At 37.7% G+C, this 26,977-nt stretch overlaps 2 protein-coding genes across 2 annotated transcripts in view; both read right to left on the bottom strand.

Moving 5' to 3' along the window:
- Positions 1–1,513: 1,513 nt before the first annotated feature.
- Positions 1,514–3,412, bottom strand: LOC117291373 (snaclec 8-like). The gene is made up of 3 exons (XM_033773023.1): positions 3,226–3,412; positions 2,210–2,462; positions 1,514–1,542 (listed from the first exon to the last, which is right to left on the bottom strand). Exons 1-3 carry the CDS (start codon positions 3,352–3,354, stop codon positions 1,514–1,516), a joined length of 411 nt encoding a protein of 136 aa, XP_033628914.1. The 5' UTR covers positions 3,355–3,412.
- A 4,524-nt stretch (positions 3,413–7,936) lies between these two features.
- The window catches only part of LOC117291153 (kielin/chordin-like protein), a 106,060-nt gene continuing 87,019 nt past the window's right edge, over positions 7,937–26,977 (bottom strand). The window contains exons 55-71 of the mRNA XM_033772704.1: positions 25,778–25,871; positions 24,468–24,550; positions 23,445–23,541; positions 22,596–22,678; positions 22,230–22,338; positions 21,692–21,774; positions 20,614–20,716; positions 18,422–18,507; positions 17,871–17,973; positions 17,029–17,171; positions 16,322–16,373; positions 14,362–14,482; positions 13,595–13,709; positions 12,784–12,885; positions 11,308–11,472; positions 9,906–10,194; positions 7,937–8,816 (exon numbers count right to left, since the gene is read on the bottom strand). Coding sequence (XP_033628595.1) covers positions 8,572–8,816; positions 9,906–10,194; positions 11,308–11,472; positions 12,784–12,885; positions 13,595–13,709; positions 14,362–14,482; positions 16,322–16,373; positions 17,029–17,171; positions 17,871–17,973; positions 18,422–18,507; positions 20,614–20,716; positions 21,692–21,774; positions 22,230–22,338; positions 22,596–22,678; positions 23,445–23,541; positions 24,468–24,550; positions 25,778–25,871 — 2,073 coding nt within the window. The 3' untranslated portion in view covers positions 7,937–8,571. The remainder of the gene's footprint in view (positions 8,817–9,905; positions 10,195–11,307; positions 11,473–12,783; positions 12,886–13,594; positions 13,710–14,361; positions 14,483–16,321; positions 16,374–17,028; positions 17,172–17,870; positions 17,974–18,421; positions 18,508–20,613; positions 20,717–21,691; positions 21,775–22,229; positions 22,339–22,595; positions 22,679–23,444; positions 23,542–24,467; positions 24,551–25,777; positions 25,872–26,977) is intronic.

The raw sequence follows: 26,977 nt of genomic DNA, 5'->3' as shown, positions 1-26,977 counted from the left end.
TATCTCAACATATGCATAAAACAAACCTGTGAAAATTTGAGCTCAATCGGTCATCGAACTTGCGAGATAATAATGAAAGAAAAAACACCCTTGTCACACGAAGTTGTGTGCGTTTAGATGGTTGATTTCGAGACCTCCAGTTCTAAACCTGAGGTCTCGAAATCAAATTCGTGTAAAATTACTTCTTACTCGAAAACTATGTTACTTCAGAGGGAGCCGTTTCTCACAAAGTTTTATACCATCAACCTCTCCCCATCACTCGTCACCAAGTAAAGTTTTGTGCTAATAAACTAACTTGGTAATGAGCAATAGAAAGCTGTTGATAGTATAACACATTTTTTTTTAGTTTTTGAGAAAGGAGTAAATTTTCAACGAATTTGATTTCGAGACCTCAGAATTAGATTTTGAAGTCTCGATATAAAGCATCTGAAAGCACGCATATGTTGAGATACATCAAATGAAACTACTCAATTTGGTATTTATGGGTCATAATACCAAACTTGAAAATATAATGTTTAAAGGAATCATGTAACAATGCAATTCATGGGCAAAAAAGGCAATTGCGCAAAACTGTCATTTCATCACTTTTAATGTGAACATGGAATGTTTGTATAAGTCTTATGTGACTAGGACGTCGGCTAAGTCCAATCTTCCGGCCATGTAACCTAAAACTTTAAAGAATACCCCAGGGCCCAATTTCATATAACTGCTTACGTAGAAAAGATGCTTGACATAATATTTCTGCTTAGCAGGAAACCACTCACATTGTACATGCGACATGGTGAGTTTGATTGGATCCCTTATTCTGGTAAGCATGTTATGCTTATCTGCTTAGTGACGAAGCAGCTCTATGAATTTTGGGCCCTCTGGTAAACAACACTCTTTGGTACTGATATCGATGCATGTTCTTTTTGCCAACTCGTCACCAAAGATGTAAGGTAAATTCTTGGTGTACAGAATTGAATTGTCGTAGTAGATATTGTCCTTGCTTTGTTTTAAAACGTGTGAAAGGGGCTGTCATGACTTGAGTTGTAGGGCAGGGCTGACCAGCCACTCGGGCCCAATTTCATAGCGCTGCTTAACGATAAGCAATTTGTCGTGCTTACTGTATCAGACAAATTTGCTAAGGTATAGGCGTATTTTACAGGTTAGCAGAATAATTATGCGGTCATATTGCGCATTCACCATGGATTTGCATTGTGACGTCATTTATTTTCGTTCTGTAAGCACCACTAAAAAGTTAGCACGCCTTTTCGTGTTCTTACGGTTAGCAGCGCAAGAAGAAGTCTCACGGTTAGCAGCTCTATAAGTGGGCCTTGTGTTGAGCGTTAGTAACAACTCGATGAGCTCATGCTTGTCTTAGTAATCCTCTACCTTTTCTAACATATTGTAGGTTAAATTAAATCTCCACCATCTTTAGCCAGATAATTTGTTGTTTTTGTGCAAAAGTGAATTAACCACAAACAAGTTTAAGTAGGAAGATGTGGGCTCATTTGCACGAAGTAAATGCAGTTTACCCCCAGGTCCATGAGAGTGAAATCTCTGAAACCCAAGACAAATTCAAACTCAATCCTTTTAATATTTACAAGTTTTTTAACAACGAATATACTTCAGAACTTCCCTAGGACTCATCCATTGAACTTTCAGCTGACCTATAGGTAAATCCTATACAGAAAAGCTGGAACGATTAGATGTAAATGTGTACCATTTTAGTTTGATGGTGATGCTCGTTTTCTTATATTTCGGAAAATTTTAGCAAACTGACTGACAACAATGTAAACAGTAAATAAAAAAAAATAAAAAAAAAACACATATAACCTTACATTTTATAATCTGTTTTTAATCTCCTAGACACAATACATGCTCTGTGAACGTTTGTGTGTACATTTTAGTATATTATGTAAGTGGTTTCTTTCACTGCCTTCTACCTGAGTGGTCCCTAGTTCGAATACCACCCCAGACCTAGCTTTCAGACGCCGATTTTACAAACCACTAAAATTTAAGTGTTGACACCCATGACGTCTTAGTTCATGAATAATGGTGACAGCTTAGCGTTTATGCAACTGGTGCGAATCTCACTTTGACTACTACAACTGAGCAAGGGGCTGCTGGCAAACAAAACCAAATTGTTCAGTACAGCGTTGAAACGACCAGACCGTGGGATTGCTTATAGACCAACATCCACAATTAGACCCCGGGTCAGTCTGACCTTGAAACCAACTGTCGATACTTTGGTACATGTTCTGTTCGTACTTGTGCCCAACCCAGGTCCTGTTCAACTCTTGCTCAATATCATTCAGTCCAATCCAGAGATACCTGGTTTGCAAACCCAGCGAGTCTAATTCACGTTTGATAGCCAAACTCTCCTCGTCGCTGTTGATTCGGACTAGGTGGGATCCCCTCCCTATCACCCGGCAGATTGCCTCTGCTTCCGCCCAGTTCTTCATCAAGGTAGGATACATCTGTGGGAGGATATCTTTTGTTAGTAACGAACCATACAATAGGAACAACAACACAATTCTACAAAAAGTTCCACAGGCCACTTTAGCAGAAAAGTGACCCCAGGCTGAGGTCCGAGATGGTCTGATGCATTACTGGATCGGGCTCAGCCGGAAAATAGTTAAAATGGAAATTTCACTTAGATTCACCATATTTTTGTTATAGTTTTGGGGGTAAGTTTTACACCGAATCCGGGTTACACTAAACTGGAAATAGCTCGGACACACTATCCGGAATCAGTGTCTTCCCATACAACCCATTTTTGTGAGTATAATAATATTATCGCTTTAATAAGTAGTAGGGCCTATTCGTTCCGACCATGTGTCCCTTTAAAAATATTACTCAAACATTAGGCCTATAGTAATCCCAAGTGGGGTTACTATTATTACTATAATTACACTGTATTAATATAGAAATGAAATTACAAAACAAATTACATTCATATTTGCCAACTACAAAACATATAGAAGGCCTTTTACAGGGGCTAGATTTGTTTCCAGTATAAAACTTCAACTTCCAGTTTGAACAGTATTTAGTCAAGATCAGAAGAAGTCATCCTATGTGAGTTTGTTGTCCAATGCACACTTTTATTATAATACGAAGCCTATAACTGGAAACAAAAACCCAGAAATGTGATTTCACAACAAGTTTGAATAGTTTATTTAATTACCCAAATCGTGTTCACTACAATGGGATTATAAACGATTAAGTTAAACGCAATTATACCTTAATGCACGAATTGCTGCCGAATTTCACCCATCCTTGCAGCGGGCACTCCCCAGCAGTACACCTGGCTTCACATCGCATGCCTATGCACAGAAGCACGGCTACGAACACCAACTTTTTCCCGGCCATTGTTGATAAGTAGTGACAGTGTTACTGCTCTTGTAGAGTCTGGCTTCACTCAGTCTGCGACTACGAGAATAAATGATGAGACTAGCTTGAGACTACTGTAAATAAAAAACCCTCCCCACAGGTAAATTCTGGTTGTATGGGTATTCATAGACTAAGGGGTATGGAATGGGGGTAATGATTAACATAGAATGGTTTGACACCTCGAGGTGGTAGTGAGGATATTGCAACCGAGTTGTTATAGTTTTTTGAAGGACGCAGATGTCCATTGATTAAGTGTCACTTTGTGTTTCTTAACACCATTATATCGTTTTATTCATTATAGATTACCATAGTGTAACAAGCATCATGGTCAAGATACCACTAAAAGACTAAAAACAATATAGATTACCAAAGTGTAACAAGCCTCATGGCCAATATACCACTAACAGACTAAAAACAACAACTATTGTCTTACGAATTCCATGCTTATACATAAAGTGCACCTGCAGGCCTAGACTGACTGGCACTAGTCTACACGCTTCCAATGATTTCATTGGATACAATGATTTCGTTGGAGAAACTTGCAGTGATGTAAAGCTTTCCATATTCTGTGTTTTGATTGGTCCGAGATGATGTTTGTCAGGTGCACTTTGGGTCTTCTGCATGCAGAGTGCATTTGTATGTACCCTGCTCACAAAAAGTAAGGAAACTTTTTTCAATCCAGTATATTTGTTATTATTTAATACTCTCTTTGTATATGGTATATATCATTGCAAAGCTGAACTGTTCCTCTTTAAAATGATACCACAATTGCAATGATTACATGTTGCTGGACTTGACCACGTTAATGAGAATGAGACAAAGTCACAAATCAAATGTGCCAAAATTAGCAATTTTGTGTTTATACTGGGAGAACAATCAAATTGACACTGTAACTCAAACAAGCAAGACAACTTGCTGATCTTAATCCACTTTATTGAGACAAGAAATTTGGTATAGAGCAAGACAACTTACGGATCTTAATACACTTTATTGATACAAAAAAATTCATTAACAAGTGGATGATCCGAAGGCGTTGATGACAGCCTGGCACCTTCTTCTCATGCTGCACACAAGTCTTGTGATGCGCTGATGATGAGGGATGGCGTTCCATTCTAAGCAACCTGGTTAGGTCAGCCACAGTTGACGTGTTGGTGGTTCTGGCGCGGACAGCGAGGCCAAGCTGGTCCCACAGATGTTCCATGGGATTCAGGTCTGGACTGTTAGGGGGCCAATCCATCCGGTGCACCCCAACATTTTTCAGGTAGTCAGTCACCAGTCGGGCTCGATAGGGGCGAGCGTTGTCATCTTGAAAGATGGCATTTGGTCCAAGAGTCTGCAAATATGGGACTGCATTCGGCTGTAGAATATCGTCTTGCAAATACCCATCAAACAAGGTGTTTTTTGTAAATCATTAATGGTTCTGAAAAGCTTGATCGGTTCGATTATTGAGCAACGGTAATTTTGGCACATTTGATTTATGAATTTGCCTCATTGTTATTCGTGTAGCCAAGTCCATCAACATGTAATCATTGCAAATGTGGTATAACTTTAAAGAGGAACAGTGCAGCTTTGCAATGATATATACCATATGCAAAGAGAGTATTAAATAATAACAAATATACTGGAATAAAAAAAGTTTCCTTACTTTTTGTGAGCAGTTTACATGCACAGGCATGTAATGGTGTTATATATGTAACATAAACGTAGGATTTGACCGTGAATCTCAATATGAAATGATGTGAGGTCAAAGGTACATTTATATGGATCCTACTGTAGGCCTACCCTTTTATTGTGCAGTTTTTATAAGGAATCACAAAAGGGTATCACTAGACCCGTAAACTGGTTCGAAACGTCGATACCAAACCGGCTATGTTACAAGCCAACACTCCTACAAAAGAGATTTACATGGTTGTACCCGTAAGTAAGTTTACTATTTGTTCATACTTTCTTCCCTTTTATCCACACCACGCATAACCTCAATCTCAGACTTAAATCAAGTCATAGCTGTGGTGGGTACCCGCTGTCACCTCGCTAAAAGTGCATAGATTCGACCTTCCTGATGAAAATATTATGGTCAGTGTTTTTCTGTTTTCTCAGAAGTTCTCTTTCTACTCGCACAAACCGATTCAGACTATCTTTTTACCCAGTGCTATTCATCTTTTTAACTCACGTTCCATAAGGTAACTTAGTTTTTGTTTTAATCAATAAAAGTGAATGGGCTACATGTTATTGTTTATAAGTAAATTTTTGTAATTAATTCATGTGTTTTTAAAATGTAATGTTTTTATTTTGTAATTAGTATTAAATTCGAATGTATTAATGCAAAACAATTTTCACTTTTTACTCGTAAACTGTGATGAAATAAATAAATTTAATGGTATTGAATTGAATCAAGTTGGAACAATATTCAACTGAAACTTTCACAAGTGACATTTATTGTATCTTTCTTGATGATTCGGTCTATAAATCAGCATTACGTTGAGTTGACACAAACAAACAATGACTCTACCTTTAAATATCAAAAGAATATATTATAATACTGTTTAATTCCTAGACAAATACAAGCACTCTGGGTTTACTGAGAATAAATATGGATTTCAAAGAACATAATAATCAACTTTTCATAAACGGTGACAATACCATAGAGAGTAACCATTATCATCAGATTGTTTGTATGTACAAGATGTGTTTTGGGACAAAGTGATAGTATTTAAGTTTTTGTTATTTTTCTTTACCGAGATACCCCAGACGTTCCTATCAATCTTGAAGCTTAATGTTACATCTTTAACATCTTCACAATTTGAAGGGGGGAAAAATGAAAAGATTTCTCTTTTTATTCAATCAATCGAAAATATAAACTACATATAATAACTATAACTTCCTATCCTGACTGCTCTAAGATGCAGCAAATATAATAAGTACTATAAACGAAAATGTAGCACCATGATGGTTTTATCAAATAAGTAAACAAAATATTTCAAATCAATACAGGAAAGGTCTAAAAAATACATTTTTAGATGAGTGTTTAATATCAAATGATTACCTATGCAGTTGGAAAGTTTGTAGTGGTCTGTGAAAAGTGGAATGAACGATATATAAATATATACTGGACTTTTTTAAACAAAAGATAGTTCCAGTTATTTTTAAAGGCACTGGAAACTATTAGTTTTCTCTGCCAATTTCGGCGAATGAGCAACCAATTTAACCACCAAGCTATTCTATTTCGCGCGAAATCAAATGCTACTGAAAAGGGTCATTCGATTTCGTTTTATGATTAGTCAAATGTAATGTTGCGTCATTCGATTTAAAAAAATAACCTTTCAATTTAACAATTCATCAAAGCAGCATTCAAATTCGCAGATGCTTCTTGAGGTCTGTGTGTCAAGAATGACGATACGCTAAACTGAACCTAGTGCTAAAGTAATTTGACTCGACTCAAACAAAACTGAATGTCCAATTTCTGAATTTGAAACGCAGTAACAACTAGAGAGGCAAAACAGCTCTAATTCGAACACATGAAAATGAAATTGACTGCATATTTGCAAAATTTGACCGAGAAAACCTATGGTAACAAGCAATGGAGAGCTGTTGGTAGTATAACACTTTGTGAGAAACGGCTCCCTCTGAACTATAAAGGGTTCAGACTTGAAGTCTTTTAATATTTGTTTAGAAATCTGAAAGCATTGTGCATTCTCTTTCATTATTCTCTTGCAACTTTGATGACCAATGAGTCAAAATTTTCACAGATTTTTCATTTCATGCATTTGTTATAGGATACACCAAGTCAGAATACTGGTCTTTGAAAATTACCAAAAGTGTCCAGTGGCATAGGAGTTGTCAATGTATTCAAAGTATTTTATATGATATTTCGTTTAATGAAGACTATGCAGTGCCATTTTGTCCTACTTCATGAATCACATAAGGTTCCTATTTTTAAATACAAACAAATTGTGCAATAAACTAATTGCTTGTAAGCAGTTTTAATTAGCTTTTTCCTTAAAGGATTTTGGTACTTTTTCAAACACGAAACACAATGTCCATATATTTACACTAAACAGATAATGGTGGTAGAAAGCTTACCTTAAAATGTTACTTGCTGAGGTGCTGTAGGTTTTTGAGAAATGAGTCAAACAATGTCATGAAAATACAATTTACATGCTAAAATAATGTTTGTCTTCTGAGATGAAAATTATTTTCATGACATTGTTTTACTCATTTCTAAAAAACTACAGCACCCAAGCAAGTAATATTTGAAGAAAGTTTTCTATCATCATTATCTTCAAACTGTGTAAGTTTAATGTGAATCTGTAGACAATGTGTTTTGTGTCATAAACAAAGTACCCAGACCCTTACAAATACTTTGATGGTTTTGAATGATGTGCTCATTTGGAGTAAAAATACCTTGACATAAATATGTTTAAAAGTATATATAAAATATATATATTTGAAAATCCAAATTGTTCAACCTTCACAATACATTATTATAAAAACTTCTGCCTATCAACATCAGCACCATTTGTGTTAAACTCTCAGACATCTTAAGACAGACCGTCAACACGTCAACACGTTACGTCAACAAGGGTAGGACAAAACATCAGAAAAAGGGTCAACTAGTATAAAGACATGGTGCAGCATCAGGAAAACACAACACAACATTTCAGAGAGTTATAAAAAGAACCAGTTACAAGGAGATTGGCAACTTTTATAAGTTGATACAGAAATACAAAAAACATTGCTCAGTATGCTGTTGTTATTTTTTAAACACACTGCGCAACTAGTATTTTAAAGCTCTGAGTGATATAAGAAATCTTTGCTCCAAAAGCTTTCGGAGATGGTGAAATTTACAAGGCTAATTTAAAAAATAAAAAATAAAAATAAAAAAATGCCATATCATGATATTATGCATGAGCTTCAACACAGTCTAAATAACAACTGACATGTATCAACTAAATAGGATTGTCCAGTATGCAACACAGAAATGAAAGCAAAAAAAATTCAGAAACTGAACATAACTTGATGATGAAATTTACATCGAAATTTAAATTTTATATAATTTAATCTGACTGCAGTCAAAGCTCACACGATTCTAGAAAAAATTTCTGGCAAATGCAAGTTCTAAAAAACTAATTATACTTTGACTACTTGATTTAAGTTTGAAAAAACACATCCACAAGAAACACTCAACCATGAATGTTGTCAATGTTTGCCGTTTGAGTCTACAATGGTTGCATTAACAGTATAGTCTAGCGGACAGTCTTGGGATTGAATGCAACCTCCATCGTACAGAACCATGTTAGCTGGGCAGTTACAGCCAGGCACACAGGGGCGTAAGCAATGCTCCTCTAATACTCCAATGGGGATATCTTTATTAGCACAGGTACGAGGACAAGCTGGGCCACACTCATCAAACATAAACCCACGATTCTCTGGACAGTTGATTGCTGGAATAAAACAGGTAATCACACGGTTAGTAACGTCAGTTGTACTTTGTTATTCTCACTATTGGTTGTACCAACAAATGACTGTGAGGTCTTATGGTTGACAAATTATCATCAAGGAATTAATAATATCTGCAATTATATCTACACTGTACATGGGGCATTACGGTGATTTTACAGAGTTACATGTAACTTTTAAAAAGTAAGATCTGTCTCGTAGCCCAATGTTTATATCCAGTTTCCTTGGTATTAAAAGATTGAGAATATTTCTATTCCCCCTGGACAGCATGCCAGTCAATTGCAGATTACTCCCCAGCTCTCGCATTAAAGGCAGTGGACACTATTGGTAACTACTCAAAATAATTATTATCATAAAACCTTTCTTGATTACGAGTAATTGGGATAGGAAGATAGTATAAAACATTATGAGAAACAGCTCCCTCTGAAGTGACGTTTTTGAGAAAGAAGTTATTTTCCACGAATTTGATTTTGGGACTCCAAATCAAGCATCTGAAAGCACACGTGTGACCATGGTGCGACAAGGGTGTTTTTTCCTATCATTAACATCTCGCAACTTCGATGACTGATTGAGCTCAAATTTTCACAGGTTTGTTATTTTATGCATATGTTGAGAAACGCCAACTGAGAAGACTAGTCTTTGACAATGACCAATAGTGTCCAGTGTCTTTATAACCAATTTGTACTCCTTGGTGGAGAGAAGCAGTTATGATAAAGTGCCTTGGTCAAGGACACAAATGTAAGGAATGACCAGGCCAGGTGTTGAGCATATATTCTATATATTACAAAATTTGGGTTTACCGCGCTAGACAGTTCAGCCATGACACCCCAAGTTAACTATACATGTTACCCGTTTTTACCCAAAGCAAAGCTACATGTATTGCAAAAGCCATTTTGAGATATGGTGGACACATTACTAAGACACTGTTTGGTTTGGGTAAATTTGTATGTACATGTAGACACCCAAAACGAACAGTACACTCAATATAGTGTCCGCCACACCACAAAAAGGCTAATGGGTGGGAATGGAAGTAACTGACTATTGACTTCAAGAATGAAGTTTGTTCAACTCACCACAAAGGGCATCACTTCTCCAGCTTAATGTCAGTCCAGCCTGGCGACACTCTGCTGCATAAGCAGCCAGTGCATCACATAAACACGCATCACTAGCTCCACATGCACACATGTCATAAACACAGGATGCAAAGTAGGGTTCAGGAGAGACCAGGGCATGGCATGGAGAGAACCTCTGTGTCTTGAGTACAGCACATTTAGCATTAGCAAGTTTACGTGCTAAGTAGCTTGCCTCAGCACATGGTTGAATGTCCTTTGCTTCACAACCATCTCCATTGAATCCTTCAACCTGGTCAAGGTAGATAACAAACACTTTATAACGATCACCTATAGGAGTAAAGCCTTCATACTTCCTGCAAATGCAAACTTTGACATTAAAGGTTTGGTACAAACAATTTGCATCAATTGACTTGCACTCAACTCCTGCGAAACATTCACTGCGAAAGCAGCCATGAGACTTCAAAATTTGCTTCGCATTCGCAGGAAGTATGAAGCGTAATAAGCAAATAGTGCTCACAGGTGTCAGACATCATAAGCTGTACTTGTTCATTCTCGTCTTAACAGTGCCATTCTATACAGTTGTTTTGTATGGTTTAAAAGTTTATGGAAAGCAGATATGTTTAAACCACAAAGAATAGCTAATCAAGCTAGTAATTTACAGGCAGCAACTAGACTTATCCAATAAACATATCTCGGGTGTGTTTTAACTGAAGCTGGAGAAATCCTGAGAAATAATTATCACCCTTTGTACCGTCAATGCTGTTTGATAAGGTCAGGATTATTACTTCACAATCTCCATTGTAGGACAACTCGCCATCTTAATCTTAATTCCTTAGTTTCATTCTCTGTTAGAGTTTTAAATGGTTTCAGTTGATCTCTCCTCATGGGGAGGGGGCTAGCGACTGGGCAGCATGAGTGTGTTGTTTTCATTTTTGATCTGGGTGTTCTCAATTTATTTTTGAGAAAATAGAATTAGCTGTTGCAAACAACTTACCAACCAAATGGACCGAGGGTATAAATGCAAAAAAATAGTTCATGGCCTGACATTTCAACCCTAGCAGAGTCTTTCTTGAAGGCTAAATATGTTGTGTTGAAAACATCAGGCCATTAACTTGTTTTGGAATTTATTTTTATAATTTTATTTGAAGCTGTTATTAACGTTTTAAGTTTTGCAACTCATGTTTGTTTGGAGAGGGGGGGGGGGGGGGGGAATGCTAGGCTGTGATCTGCCAATGTTGGCTGTATTTTGTACTGTACTGTCTTAAATATCAATGTTGTCTTAACTACTTTTCTTATACTTGAGCTTTATTCAATTTTAGACATGTCCATTTTCCATCTTTTTTCTTTTTAAAGAGAGGACAATTCAGAATTGAATTGAATTGATTGTCATTGTCCTACTCACCTTCCAGCTGTTTCCAAATGAAGCATCTGATGAAGCCATTTGACCGTTTCTCATCTTAAGATCATCTTGAGGATAGGTGTTGAAGTTACCACACATACCACATGTCTCTCTAGCATACGATCCTGGTACACTCACCTCGACATAACTACTTCCATCCCACAAAACCTACCCGGAAAGAAAAACAACATTAACAATAATAATATTGACATATCATTAGTGCCCTGGTCATTGGGCCAATAACATTCCTGTAATCTTTCTCAGCTCCCTGGAGCGTATACAGCCCTGAGCTGCCGTGGCACTCCAAAGGCTAAGTCATACACAATATCAACCTCTACCCTCACAGGTATCCATTTATACACCTGGGTGAAGAGAGGCAATTAAAGGCAGTGGACACTATTGGTAATTACTCAAAATAATTATTAGCACAAAACCTTCCTTGGTAATGAGTAATGGGGAGAGGTTGATGGTATAAAACATTGTGAGAAACGGCTCCCTCTGAAGTGCCAAAGTTTTCAAGAAAGAAGTAATTTTCCACGAATTTGATTTCAAGACCTCAAGTTTAGAACTTGAGGTCTCGAAATCAACCATCTAAACGCACACAACTTCGTGTGACAAGGGTGTTTTTTCTTTCATTATTATCTCACAAGTTCGACGACCAATTGAGCTCAAATTTTCACAGGTTTGTTATTTTATGCATATGTTGAGATACACTAACTGTGAAGGCTAGTCTTTGACAATTACCAATAGTGTTCACTGCCTTTAAAGCATCTTACTCAAAGACAAGGGTGTCATGACAGCGATTTGAACCCACATCTGGATGACTTTAACCACCAGAGCTTGAGTGAATTTGAAGCTCTAAACCGCTCAACCATGACACGCTACAATAATGAAATAATAGGACTCTTTACATAACAACAGCTGATGGAAACTAAGATCTTAAAGTATTATTTAAGCTACTCAAGCTCTAGAATTCACACATGGATTTGGGATGTTGGGTTACCTTAGACTGGTTAACAATGATTCACTTTGACCTAATGTTAGAGAATTGACTTACCCTGTGTGCTGCATGTACATACCTCAAGCTGTAAGCCTCCATTTTTTTTAAACAAAATTGTACATTTAAGACTGAGCCAGGGTGGTGTCAATGATAAATTCTACAAAGACCTCAGAGTTCTCAAGTCTAAATGTTGGCAAATTATGGAAGTGAACCAAGTATTATACTTGTTCCTTGGAAAAAAGTACAAAGGCTGACTTACAAACAGGTAAGGTGTATGCTTAATTAGACATTTCAGGCTAATTAATAAAAACGATATCTGATAGGAAAAATAATATGAACACAACCTGAACCTGTCACATGCAACTCTTCCAAACCCATAACACATTGAATGTTCAAACTTAATAGCAGCACCAATTCACTACACACCTTTGCCATCAGAGTTATAAAAAGCCTTGCAGTAAAAAACAAATCACACTAACCTGTAAGCCGACATTTGTATTGACATAGTATGTTGAGCCACGCTGCTCCACAAATAGATATGGTTCTTGTAAGTATGGCAGCAGCACCACAATACCATTCACCTAACACCAAATATAAATATGAAAGGTAAAACTCCTCTGGCGTTGTTCAGAGAATGAAATGTCAGGGAATGAACTGTACAGTAAATGGTGGTTGAAGCTTTGCATGGTGTGAAGAATAAGAATAAGAACTAAATAGTAAACTTGTGGGTACCACCATGTTTCTGATTCTGAATACATCCTCAGCACATTGGTATCTTACACAATAATTTACCTAAAGAAGAACTCACTTTCACAAAACTAATGTAATTGAAACTGCTTATTACACAACGAGATCATAACGACTTGTAGTGTGATATCAAATCTCAAGAAGTAATTAAAGGAACATTACAAAATTGGTTTCTGCTAACAAAACAGTTGCTGGCAGTGCAAGCAATTAACTGATAAACCTGTAGAACTTTGAGATCGATCCGCCATCTGGGTCACGAGAAAATAGAGAAAAACTGATAACACATTTTGCATGACATCGTTTAAAAAAAAAAGAATAAAACGCTTTTATTTATTTCTCATCAAATAATGACATTTCAGACAGAAATATTTCAAGGGATGTTTTCTACTCTCATTATCATTAGACCGTGTATGTAAATCTGTAATCTTAGACGATTTTTTTTTCTTACCAATTGTGTAATTTTTACTTAAAGTTTATTCATTGGTCTACTCATCTCAAGTCATCATTGGCTCTTTAATCTTTTATAGAGGAATGTATACGTACCTTGACCATACCGTTTTGACCAAGATCTACTTGTTCCCCTTGTATAATAATGGTCACTTCCTGAGTCCAAGACACTCGGCCTGGTGCATTACGATCATCATTCTTCACTTCAACACTGCAAATAATAATAATTAATGATAATAATAAAGACTTCTTATGCGCACATATCCACCCTGCTGGGTTCTCAAAGCGCAGTACAACCAAAAACAAAACAAAGAAAAACAGGCACAACAAAATGAGTTCTTGAAAACCTGTGACATAAGATAAGTTTTGAGAAGAGATTTGAATTTTTTTTCGGGTACAAATACCAGATCCTCACTGTGTTGTAAGATTAAGTGAAGAGTTCCAGATGCGTTGTGCGTGGTGTCGAGACATGGGTTCAATGAGGAGAAGCATGGAACTTGATCAAAGATTCCTTGACGGAGTGTAAACTTGAAGTAGTTCTGAGGTATAGTGGGGAGCCAAGTGATTTGTGGACAATGAGCGTCAGCTTGAAGATAATGAAGGCCATCAACTTCAAAACATGTGATGAGACAAAAAGAAAACCGATTGCTACATATTAAATACACCTTGTTTGAACAAATACAACTCTGCTAAAATGAATATTAATTTTGTAATTTTTTTACCCGTTTACACTGATGTGTGTTAACACTGTATACTCAGTACTTACCCGAGTTCTGTGAAAAATATCACAGGCATATTACTCGGGTGGGATTCGAACCCACGACCTTTGCAATTCTAGAGCAAAATTCTGCTTAAATGCTTACATAAAATCTTGATGCTTGCAGTCCATGGTCATGATGTATTTACAAGTGCCTTGAAAATGAATAAGTCTGCCATCAAATGTACGATAATGAGGATCACCAAACGCTATGCAAGTTGCCGGACCTATAAGAGAAATGTGCAGAATGTTACTTACAGGATTTTGATAACTTTGTAGATCAAGTTTTTGGCCATGACATGAATCCCTACTCACTGTGAATGAAGATGTATGTAATATAAATTACCTCAAGTTTTAGCTTCATTAGTCCAAAAGTATTTGATAAAATAAAGGTGAAAATCACAGAGCAATGGAGAGTCACGTCACTTCAAAATTATTTTTGTGATGTTGTTTTACTTATTTCTCAGAAACTTCAGCAAGTAATATTTAAAAGGAAGCATTTTACCATCATAATCTTGAAACTGTGTAAATTTAATTAGTCATGTGCTGCACAGAAAATGGCCAAACCCTTGAACCTTGGGCCTTAAAAAAGATTGAAAGTGTACAAGCATACAAAGTATAAAGGGAACTATCTGCAGTTATTTCACACTAAGTAGAGCATCAGCGTATTTTGCAGATTGCAAATGATGGAGGGTGAGGGCAACTTTACTTTGGCCCAGTTTGTCAGACCCTGGCTATTCTGATTTGTATTAATACCATAATAATAATAATATTGAAGTCTTATATAGCGCACGTACCTACCAAACAAGGTACTCAAGGCGCTATGTAGATACAAACAATCAGAAAGATAGGTAATTGCAGTGATGAATTCTGAGACCCATTTATGTAGCACCTTATAAGGGTTTGTAAGGTGCTACAGCACATACAGCAGCCACAGTCAGGAACACCGGGGCGTACCCCTTCTCTTTTTGATAAGTGCACTGGGTTCTTTTACATGCGTTACACAATACATGGGACCAACGGCTTTACGTCCCATCCGAAGGAGGAAGAAGCAATGGTTAGGTGTCTTGCTTAAGGACACAAGTGTCATGGCTGGGGTTCAAACCCACACTCTGCTGATCAGAAACACCAGAGCTTGAATTCGGTGCTCTTAACCGCTCAGCCACGACACTTCAATAACCATGTGTCACTAACTTTGTTAATCCATGAACCTTGCCTCAGTTATGGGCACAAATTCATAGTGCTGCTTAAAGGCCAAAATTGTGTTTAACATGTGAGTTTCCAGTACATGGCGCTGCCAACTGTTACAAAAGTGTATCCTAACCTTCCGGTGCTTACTGCATGAAAATGAATGACATACAATGTAACAATGCAAATCCATGGTGAACGCGCAAGCTGGCCACTGAGTGGCTTGCTTAACCTGTGAAATATGATTACCCTTAAACAGCTACCTGAGCGGAATGTTTTCAACAGAAATGGTATTTTTACTTGTTTATAATGCACTTGTTCACCATTTTAATGTAATTTTGATGTGTACACTTCTGAACTTTTCGTAATTATCGAGTAAAAAATCAGGCCTCACCTAAAGGTTTTTTGAAAAACTAAAAACACTTCTGCCGTTGAGAGCGGGCGTCAAAGGACAATGCCGCTGACGTCATTTGTGGGAGTTTGCTTTGTTATACATCCACGCTGCAACAAAGCGGCTTTATCGACTTATGACGTTTTGAGAGTGATTACGTAACGGGGCTTTTCGCAAATCTCGCAGAAAAGCTCTGGACAAGGGCATAGAAAATGATTGTTTTTTTACACAATTGAAACCTATTTATAATCATATGACTCGATTTCCTTATTCATCGAAAACATTTTAAGTGGAATTCAGCAAAGTTCATGACTTGACATTTTCGTTCAAGCAGGTCTTTAAGCAAATATTTTTTTGATAGTAAGCAAAAATCTGCTTACTACTAAGCAGTGCTATGAGATTTGCCCCTAATGTTTGTTACTAAGAACTGGATCCCATTCATTCTAAATAGCCACAAAATAACTTAGATTGTTTCAAGACAACTTACGAGACAAACACTTCGGGCAGCAGTGACCTGGCTCTAAAGCAGGTACTTCATCCTGAAAAGACAATGGTGAACAACCACAGATTCAAATCAATATTGACTTTACTAGATTTGCAATATATAACTAAGACATAACTAACAAACATATCACTGAGGCTTTAATAATAATACAACAGCATTTGTAAAGGCGCACTATAATCTGTAGAAACCATTCAAAGGCACCAGTCAAGATGGAACAAGAGGGAATTATCAAATGGTAGGGAAAGCAAGTGTGAACATGTCTTCAGTTGCTGCTGAAAGAGGGAGATGTTGAGTATTTCCTTGAGGTTTTCAGGGAGTGAATTCCAGAGCCTGGGTGCTGTAATGGAAAACCCCCTGTCCCCGTAGCTGGCTAGACGAGACCAGGGAACAAGGAGCATGTTGCTGGTGAATCTTAGACCTTGTCTTGTAGTACGGGGAGTCAACAGGTTTTGAATGTAGAGTGGGGCTTAACCTTGGAGTGCCTTGAAAGTGAGGATGATTATTTTGAATTTGATGCGATGTTTCATATGAAGCCAATGAAGATTGAAGTGATGTGTTTTGTTTCCAGTCAAGAGAGTAGAGAAGTAGCAAGTACTTTGATATCTCCTATTGAAGCACATATAACATATTTAATGTAAGAATCAATATAACAAATTTAAAAACAGTGAGACAGTCAAATCTGGACTTACTGCTTGGCAGGTTAGTGGTGGGCATCTTGAGGTCTGGCATTGGACTTGCCCTGATAGACACACACATGTTGTACAATCATCTCTTCTCCATTCCTCGCCATCTTGATGCTGACGACCCGAGTAGTAGCATGGTAACCGGGTATCTGGGTTAGGAACATGTATTCATTGTAATTAGAGTCAGGAAACTACACATCAGGGAAAAACCCCGTTTTCATTGCACTGTTCCTGATCTACAGAAGTGGTTGAACATTAAACATGCATCTCATATCATCATTTTAACAAAGAGATACTTAAGCCTCTGCAGCCAAACTTTCTTGTTTGGAGAAAACCACGTTTAAAGTTAAACTACTTTTGTAATTGTTGTTTCGAACACTATTTGCCATTTAAACTTTGACATTTTACCAGATTAAAAGTGAAGAAAGATAAATTAATCATAATAGGTTTACCTTAAGAGTAATTAACTGTTTAATATAATTGTCTCTATGTGAAAACTGTGCAAATGAAGTCTTTGTGCAAATCGCCATGTACAAACCAATGCATAAAGTGTCTGTTCGTGAATCCTTAAATTTTAAAAACTCGTAAGACGCAGAGTATTCATGTTGGGCACCATGCCAGCGGTATGTACTTCAATGTACTTCAATATAAACTCACACAGTCAGAGTGTGAGTTTGAGTCCCGGTCATGACACTTGTGCCCCTGGTTGCAGTTGATTTAGGTCGACAGCCCAAATCAGTTAAGTGTTGCCTTCACCATGAAGTGGCCATCTGGCCATGTGATGTTAGGCGATCTCTCATAACAAATATCTTAAAGTGTGACTTGTCCCGATAATACACGATACTGACCTCTACAGGAGAAGCAACATTGGTCCGGTGGTTTGTATAATTCTTGACCTTGTTGACATACTATGGATTCACACTGCTTCAGTTCACAGTCAACTGCTCCTCCCTATGGATACAACAGGAAGGGGTAAGTAACAAGAGGGGGTAGGTTGCAATCAGGTAACAGCTAATGTCTTGATTCAAAGTTTGTTTGTCACATATTTATACTAAAAAAAAAAATATATATGGAATTGATTGTCATCTAAACAAAGAAATTTACCAGGTTTTGAAAATTTCTTTATTAAAATAGTTCTTACTGATCAAAGAAACATTTGTCTAAAATACTGTCAAACCCAAACACCCCTATATATAATATCATCATTGCATATTTTGATGCTTGCACTAAACCGGATTACCTAATTGGATGAAACTTTCACAGGCTTGTTGTATTGCATGTTTATAGACTACTACAGGTGTACTCTTTCCATTTTCCAACCTGCAGTAGTCAACAACTTTCCAGCTGAAACATTGCGTATCAGAATCTAAAGGGTTAATCATAAAGACAGGTGACTTACATCACATGTACAAGTAATGCACATGTTGTTGTCTTGGTTCCAGGTCTGTCCATCAAAGAATACCTCTCCAGTTTCAAGATGGCATCCTGCATATAAAAACAAAAGAGGAAAATAATGTAGAATCAAAGGCTTTGCATGGAGAAAGGCACTGGACACCATTGGTAATTACCCAAAATATTTGTCTAGCATTAAAACTAGCATGATAGTGTAAAACTTTGTGAGAAACAACTCCCTCAAGTAGTTTTTGAGAAAGAAGAACTTTCTCATTTAAACAATAAAATACTTCAGGCATAAAGCATTTTGTTATGCATCTTTTAAAAGCAAGTTATGCAACAAGGGCGTATTTTCTTTCATTATTCTCTTGCAAACTTGATGACTAATTTAGGCAAAATTTTCCCAGGCTTGTTATTATTTGCAATTGTTGGGATACACCAAGTGAGAAGACTGGTCTTTGACAATCACCAAAGTTGTCCAGGGCCTTTAGTATAATCAATTCATTGAACACCATGTCTTGATTCGTTCTAGGTTAAGGGATGGCTCTAAAAGAACCTGTTGGTTTGTACTCCGCACTTAGAATTATTTTGGCTTACCCTTATGCAATAATTATTTATGGGGATTGGGAAGAAAATAAGGCAATTTCATAGTACAAGAGCTGACATACTTCAAATGGTGTAACCTCTAACCTCCTTTCCCGGCCATTTAATCAAATCATAGCTTTCCGATTTTTTTCAAAGGTCACAACAATCAGCCTAAAGTAGGACATTTAATCAAATCATAGCTTTCCGATTTTTTCAAAGGTCACAACAATCAGCCTAAAGTAGGACATCATCGGGAGCCTGTAAGGAAAAAGGCATCATCGGGAGCCTGTAAGGAAAAAGGCATCATCAGGAGCCTGTAAGGAAAAAGGCATCATCGGGAGCCTGTAAGGAAAAAGGCATCATCAGGAGCCTGTAAGGAAAAAGGCATCATCTGGAGCCTGTAAGGAAAAAGGCATCATCAGGAGCCTGTAAGGAAAAAGGCATCATCGGGAGCCTGTAAGGAAAAAGGCATCATCGGGAGCCTGTAAGGAAAAAGGCATCATCAGGAGCCTGTAAGGAAAAAGGCATCATCGGGAGCCCGTAAGGAAAAAGGCATCATCGGGAGCCTGTAAGGAAAAAGGCATCATCAGGAGCCTGTAAGGAAAAAGGCATCATCAGGAGCCTGTAAGGAAAAAGGCATCATCAGGAGCCTGTAAGGAAAAAGGCATCATCAGGAGCCTGTAAGGAAAAAGGCATCATCGGGAGCCTGTAAAGAAAAAGCATCATCAGGAGCCTGTAAGGAAAAAAGCATCATCGGGAGCCTGTAAGGAAAAAGGCATCATCGGGAGCCTGTAAGGAAAAAGGCATCATCGGGAGCCTGTAAGGAAAAAGGCATCATCGGGAGCCTGGAAGGAAAAAAGCATCATCGGGAGCCTGTAAGGAAAAAGCATCATCAGGAGCCTGTAAGGAAAAAAGCATCATCGGGAGCCTGTAAAGAAAAAAGGCATCATCGGGAGCCTGTAAGGAAAAAGGCATCATCGGGAGCCTGTAAGGAAAAAGGCATCATCGGGAGCCTGTAAGGAAAAAGGCATCATCAGGAGCCTGTAAGGAAAAAGGCATCATCGGGAGCCTGTAAGGAAAAAAGCATCATCGGGAGCCTGTAAGGAAAAAGCATCATCAGGAGCCTGTAAGGAAAAAAGCATCATCGGGAGCCTGTAAGGAAAAAGTCATCATCGGGAGCCTGTAAGGAAAAAGGCATCATCGGGAGCCTGTAAGGAAAAAGGCATCATCGGGAGCCTGTAAGGAAAAAGGCATCATCGGGAGCCTGTAAGGAAAAAGCATCATCGGGAGCCTGTAAGGAAAAAGCATCATCAGGAGCCTGTAAGGAAAAAAGCATCATCGGGAGCCTGTAAGGAAAAAGGCATCATCGGGAGCCTGTAAGGAAAAAGGCATCATCGGGAGCCTGTAAGGAAAAAGGCATCATCAGGAGCCTGTAAGGAAAAAAGCATCATCGGGAGCCTGTAAGAAAAAAGGCATCATCGGGAGCCTGTAAGGAAAAAGGCATCATCAGGAGCCTGTAAGGAAAAAGGCATCATCAGGAGCCTGTAAGGAAAAAAGCATCAGGTACAAGACCAGAACGCTGAAAACAATTGAAAATAATGGCATTATACTTACGTTGACAACGAGGGCAGCATTGTCCAGCCGTAGCCTCTTGTTCTGATGGAGGGCACATCAGCATTGGACACATATCAGATACACACTCCCACTGAGATATATTCTGTCATTCAAGATAGAGCAGGATATAACTCAATCATTCTACAATATTATCTGCTGCCTTAAGCCTGGTTCATACTTCCTGCGAATGCAGATGAGAAGTGAATTTTGACATAACAGTGCTGTTTTCACTGCAAATGTTTGCAGGAGAAGGAGATGAACACAGCTCCACTGTTGCGAATTTGTGACATCAACATTTGTACTGCATTCACATTTGAAGGAAGAATGAACCTGGCTTTAGTTTGCTGAAATCTTTGCAAGTCATGCTGTTAAGCTAGTTCAAGAAAAACATCAGTTTGATAGGCAAAAGATCTTTTTTTAATTATATTGCTTCTGTTATAGTCCGTGCTTCCATTCGTCCTTCGGATAGGATGAAAGCCTTGGTGCCGTGTGTAGTGTAATGCACGTAAAAGAACCCAGTGCAGTGTTCCTGGTTTGATTGGCTGTGTATTGCGCCACAGCTCCTTGTTAACCATAACATGGTGCTAGGTAAGGAAATAAGTTTCATACATCAAAACGTAGCTCAAAATACATTGCAGGAAAAATACAGAGGGCTTTGAGGCGCCAATCAGTGGTGATAAAGCACTTTATAAGAACTGTGTGTTATTATTATTAAGATATCATAAACGCTTTCATTTTAACCTAAAATGTCCTGAGGTTCAACACATAGAAAAAATGTAACTGAAAAATCAGTTTGGAATGATGAACCACAAAGCTTATTTATTCTTAACTAGACACCAGTACCAATACTCTCATTTGAATAACTGCCATGAGTGAGAAACATTCTACACACATTACTTACTCTCTTGTTTCATTCCAATTCTAGACAATTTTCTTAGTTCATTAAACAATTGAGTACAATTTACCCAGTCAGTTTCATTGGAAGATTCTCTATTTTGGATTGTTACTTAAATAAGACTTGAAAACAAATGTTAATGAAACAGCCATTCCAACACAAAGATATTGATTGTGAACAAACCTTGCATTCACAGGTTAGGCAAGGATCTCCATAGGGTCTCATAATAGCACCAACATTATCCGCTGTACAGGTAGATGTAAGAGCTAGGAAAAGACAAAGTGGAAATGTTAATCAAGTTTAATTATCTAAATTAATGAAAATTATCTAAACTAATGTATAAAAAACAAACAGCCACAAGCCGAATTCAGACAACCAATGAGGAGGAAATGCTGAAACATATATTTTAAAAACGTTTCCCCCCCCCACTTGTATCAAATACAAGGTTTAACAGTCAGTGTACCTCAATCAGGCTAGATTTTTGGTCCTTTGAAAAAAGTAGGAACTTTATATCGAGTACAAGGGTTGATTAAAGTATGCGAGGTGTGACTTTTGTACACTTTTATGACTTTCTAATCACAATATTTCTTGTTTTCCAAGAGCAGAAACAAAACAAAAAGCAAGCAAAATCAGACTAAAATATGAATCATGTCATGACTGTTCAACGTAAACTGATTCATAATCATAAATATCTTAGCCGTCAATTGTTTTGTTTTCTTACCTCCTACACATGTTGGACAGCAGTCTCCTGGTTGAGCAGGTAAAACCATTGAAGCTGGGCAATCAATCAGAGATGGACATACTTCACGTAAACAGGCAAGATTACCTCGCTAGCAAAACAAAAACGAGTCATACTGTTACTAAAAGGCTTCATGATCCACTAACTGGGACAGTCAATGATTACCCAAATATACAAATAAAAATAAAATCATGAGTTTTTAACTAGAGTTTCTCAATATCATGATACAGATATCGCAGATGTTAACTAATTTCATGTAAAACACTTTGACCCTAGGCACTTTCTAGAACCAAAAAAAGTCTGTAAGTTTACATAGTGATACCTAGTTAGTCTTGCTATTTGACCTACCTCACAATAGCATAGAGCACAGGGGTCATTGTAAGGGCGGAACCTCTGACCATCAACGTAGTTTATCCCATTATATGTGCAGCCTAAGACAGGAAAACAAAGTGTATATTATAGAACATTTCAAAATATATCTAAGTATATATATCTTTTAAAAGAAAGTTTAATGCAATTTTAGGATGTTTGCACTGTGCAAAGCATGAACAAAGCTATGAAATAGTAGAACGGTTAGGAATCATCATCTACTCGTACAAACCTTTCAAAATACACTCAATCAACATCAACAATTTTGACTGAAAACATTTGTATGTGAACCCAACAACAACTGGTAGGTTTAGTTAAATCACACAAAACAAGAACAAGGTCTTTGATTTAATAGATGCTAAGTTTACATCAGAGATAAAGAATATTATTTGGCTCCATCCATACAACCATGTGTTTCAAGCACTGTATACTCAGTACTTTCAAAGGTTCTGTGATTAAAAATACACAGGCATATAACTCATTATTGTTTGGGTACCCGCTCCTTAAGTATAGAATTGGAACTGCCTCTAGCTACCGGGCAATCTCGGTGGTCTGTTTGGTAGGACACTGCTCTAGAGGCAAAGGATGTAAGGTCTATGGTTGAAAGTTGAGAGTTGAAACCAACGGTTCTTTTCAGAACAACCCCCACTCATTAGAGATAGTCATTACATGGTGTTACCGCAAACCTTTCCATATCGTATTTCCACCATGCAAAGTTTCAAATCCTACTTAAGGTCTATGGTGTTGTTTGCAAAGAGAAAAAAGTATTCAACTTTGTAGATATATTAAATCCAAATCGAAACAAGCTACTTTTGTGATGTTTTATACCTGGGCAACTTGGACAGCACTGGTCTGGGCTATGAACTGGATTACTGCAGAAGTCTGGAGTTAGGCAACGAATCTCTGTACATAGAGTAATTCCCTCCTGTAAGAAACCAAACAGAAAGACACAAATTAAACTAACAGATTACTCACTTCTATGTTTAGCCTGAAAACTTGCATTTGTGATCACTCATTTTCAATACACAGATTGCACATAGCATCATCAACCACCATATTTGCTGATAAAAATAGAAAAAGTGCACGCGTATACTTTTAGCCAATGTCATTTCAGATTTGTAACCTTCTTCCATTTTTGTGACCCCCTCTACAGATGGATTGCACATGATGTCTTTGACCGCCATCTTTGATGAAACGTCCACCTTTTTCCACTTTTGATTGCACAAGACGTCATGGCGGTCATGTGCAATCCATCTGTAGAGGGGGTCACGAAAGTGGAAAAGGTTACAAATTTCTAACCTTACGGTAAGATGGTGTAAAAATGTAATTTTATCTTATACTCTTTCAGAGCCAGATTTGAAACATGACGTCATTGAATATCCACAATTGGGGATCAGTACATGTACATTCCAAAGAGGAGTTTGTGCACAAGTCAAAAGGTCAAATTCAATGCCTTTTTGATTGAATATCGTCAACATTTAGGAATGAACCAAAAGCTGCCTTCAAAAACAGTACAGACCCATTGAAATGTGATTTTATGCTTTTGGTTGTTCATGGAATTAGCACTGGAAGAGTATGGCATGCAATGTTATTTTACATGGTTTAAATGTGAGGTAAGATACTTTAAATCTTTTCCACTTTCATAAGGACTCTAACTATTGAAAAATGACTGCATCACCAAACTCAATTTGACTTTGGTGCCTTCAATAATAATAATGATAATAGCGCATGAAAAGAAGAAGACAAAACATAAGCAACTGGGAGAAGACGGAACAAAGGGCCAATTAATGAAGTGATTTTAATCCCAATTTAGAATATTTGCCTGAGATCTGTAGAAGGACTAAACCTTACCTGACATTGGCAGGATAGACAAGGGTTCAAAGGTGACACCCAGGATTCACTGCTAGCATACTCAAACCCTTCATACAAGCAACCTGTTAGCAAAATAACATCTTATCAATACAAACTTAGAGCAGTGTCTTACCAACTAGACTACCGAGGTTGCCCGGCAGCTAGAGGCAGTTCGAATCCTATGTTTTGGCAGCGGGTACCGCAACGATATAATAGATGTTAAATTTGCATCGGGGACAAAGAATATTAATTTTGGTTTTTACCCATACACCGATGTGTGTTAGCACTGTATACTCAGTACTTTCCCGAGTCCTGTGATGTTTTTTCACAGGACTCGGGAAAGTACTGAGTATACAGTGCTAACACACATCGGTGTATGGGTAAAAACCAAAATTAATATTCTTTATCCCCGATGCAAATTTAACATCTATTAAATACAAACTTAGTTTCATATATCATTACCAATATAGCAAAACGATACCGTACTTATCCCTTCTTATTCTGAATGTTTAACATTTATTGAGTTCGAGAGTAAAACATAGTCTGGTCCCCTTTCATGCAGAGTGAGTTAAGACCAATGTATGTTTAACAAAATAATTCTAAGAATTCTCCCAGAACCAGACTATAACAGTACAACTCAGCTATGGTGCCTACATGATGCGCCATCATCCAATATGCAAATGTGGCAGGAGATTCTGTGTGTCCCCCCCCCCCATCCCCCCATTTGACAAACTGTGTACAAACTGCTTCTGATAGCGCCCTCTTTTGAAACATCCTCCTTCAGCCCATGTTAACTTCCCATGAGGGGGACCGAATCTCCTGTGGTCAGAGTTCCATGGAACACAGGCCCTCAAATCGTTCATGAATGCGGCAATTAATCATTCTGTTTTAACAATTTGGGGGGGGGGGGTAATCATCATTACTCGCAGCTAAGAGCTGAATTGCGAAGGATGCAGCTACAATGTGTTCGAGAAGCAGGCATGCAAGGGCCCTTTTGGCTGCCAGCCACATCAACCCATATGACCACGGAGCACAGCCAAGATCAAAAGTGATTTTTCCCAAGGGAGGAAAACCGGATGGTCTGGAAAACCCTCGTGGCACAGCAGAGAACCAACAAAACTTAGTTTTACTTAGAAGATTGCAGCATCCCATAATAAATCACAATGATGATAGCATCAAACCACCTGAGCAGTCCCAAAGAGACAAGACATGCTGATAAATCAAAAAATGGGAAGTAAGTTTTCTTAAATGAACAAGAATATCCCTGCAACCTATGAAACAAACCGAGAACCATCGTTTGTTGAGCATACCTTGACATCTTTCACAGCATTGTCCAGGGTCTGTTACTCTGATCTCACAGTTGAGCTTGGGGCATTCCTTGGACACGCACAGCACGTTACCATTCTGCATAAACACAGATATAGTCAAGACATGATAATAACAACATGTTCAATGTCAACACAATGCTGTAATGACATCAATGTATCTGTTATTCTGGTTTGTTATGATGTCACAAGTATTAATTGGTATCAAAACATTCATTTCTACTGATTTGAGTGGAAACCAATTATAAAAGAATTAAATACAAAGGAAACTGACTGTGGGTAAACTTCCTAAGTAAATTTGAGTTGATGGAGAATAATGAAACTACAACAGGATTTGAACCTGTGACCTGTGACCTGTGACCCTTAATTATAAAAGAATTAAATACAAAGGAAACTGACTGTGGGTAAACTTCTTAAGTAAATTTGAGTTGATGGAGAATAATGAAACTACAACATGATTTGAACCTGTGACCTGTGACCTGTGACCCTTAATTATAAAAGAATTAAATACAAAGGAAACTGACTGTGGGTAAACTTCCTAAGTAAATTTGAGTTGATGGAGAATAATGAAACTACAACAGGATTTGAACCTGTGACCTGTGACCTGTGACCCTTAATTATAAAAGAATTAAATACAAAGGAAACTGACTGTGGGTAAACTTCCTAAGTAAATTTGAGTTGATGGAGAATAATGAAACTACAACAGGATTTGAAGCTGTGACCTGTGACCTGTGACCCTTAATTATAAAAGAATTAAATACAAAGGAAACTGACTGTGGGTAAACTTCTTAAGTAAATTTGAGTTGATGGAGAATAATGAAACTACAACAGGATTTGAACCTGTGACCTGTGACCTGTGACCCTTAATTATAAAAGAATTAAATACAAAGGAAACTGACTGTGGGTAAACTTCCTAAGTAAATTTGAGTTGATGGAGAATAATGAAACTACAACAGGATTTGAAGCTGTGACCTGTGACCTGTGACCCTTAATGTGATCCCTCTCCTGCTGCTTCCAAGGTTGCATCGTAAACTTGGGTGTGATCCCTGGGGAGGATTTCACAAAGAGTTAAGACTAGTCTTATCTAGAGTTGGGACGAGTTACTCAGAACATCTAGGGACTAGCCTTAAGTTTTTAATATCTCCTAGGACTAGTCCTAATGTAACTCTTTGTGAAATCAAACCC

This window comes from Asterias rubens, chromosome 6 (assembly GCF_902459465.1).
Source record: "Asterias rubens chromosome 6, eAstRub1.3, whole genome shotgun sequence".
Classification (NCBI taxonomy): domain Eukaryota; kingdom Metazoa; phylum Echinodermata; class Asteroidea; order Forcipulatida; family Asteriidae; genus Asterias; species Asterias rubens.
Note: the sequence above shows the minus strand (reverse complement) of the source record. Positions and strands in the feature narration are given on the sequence as shown.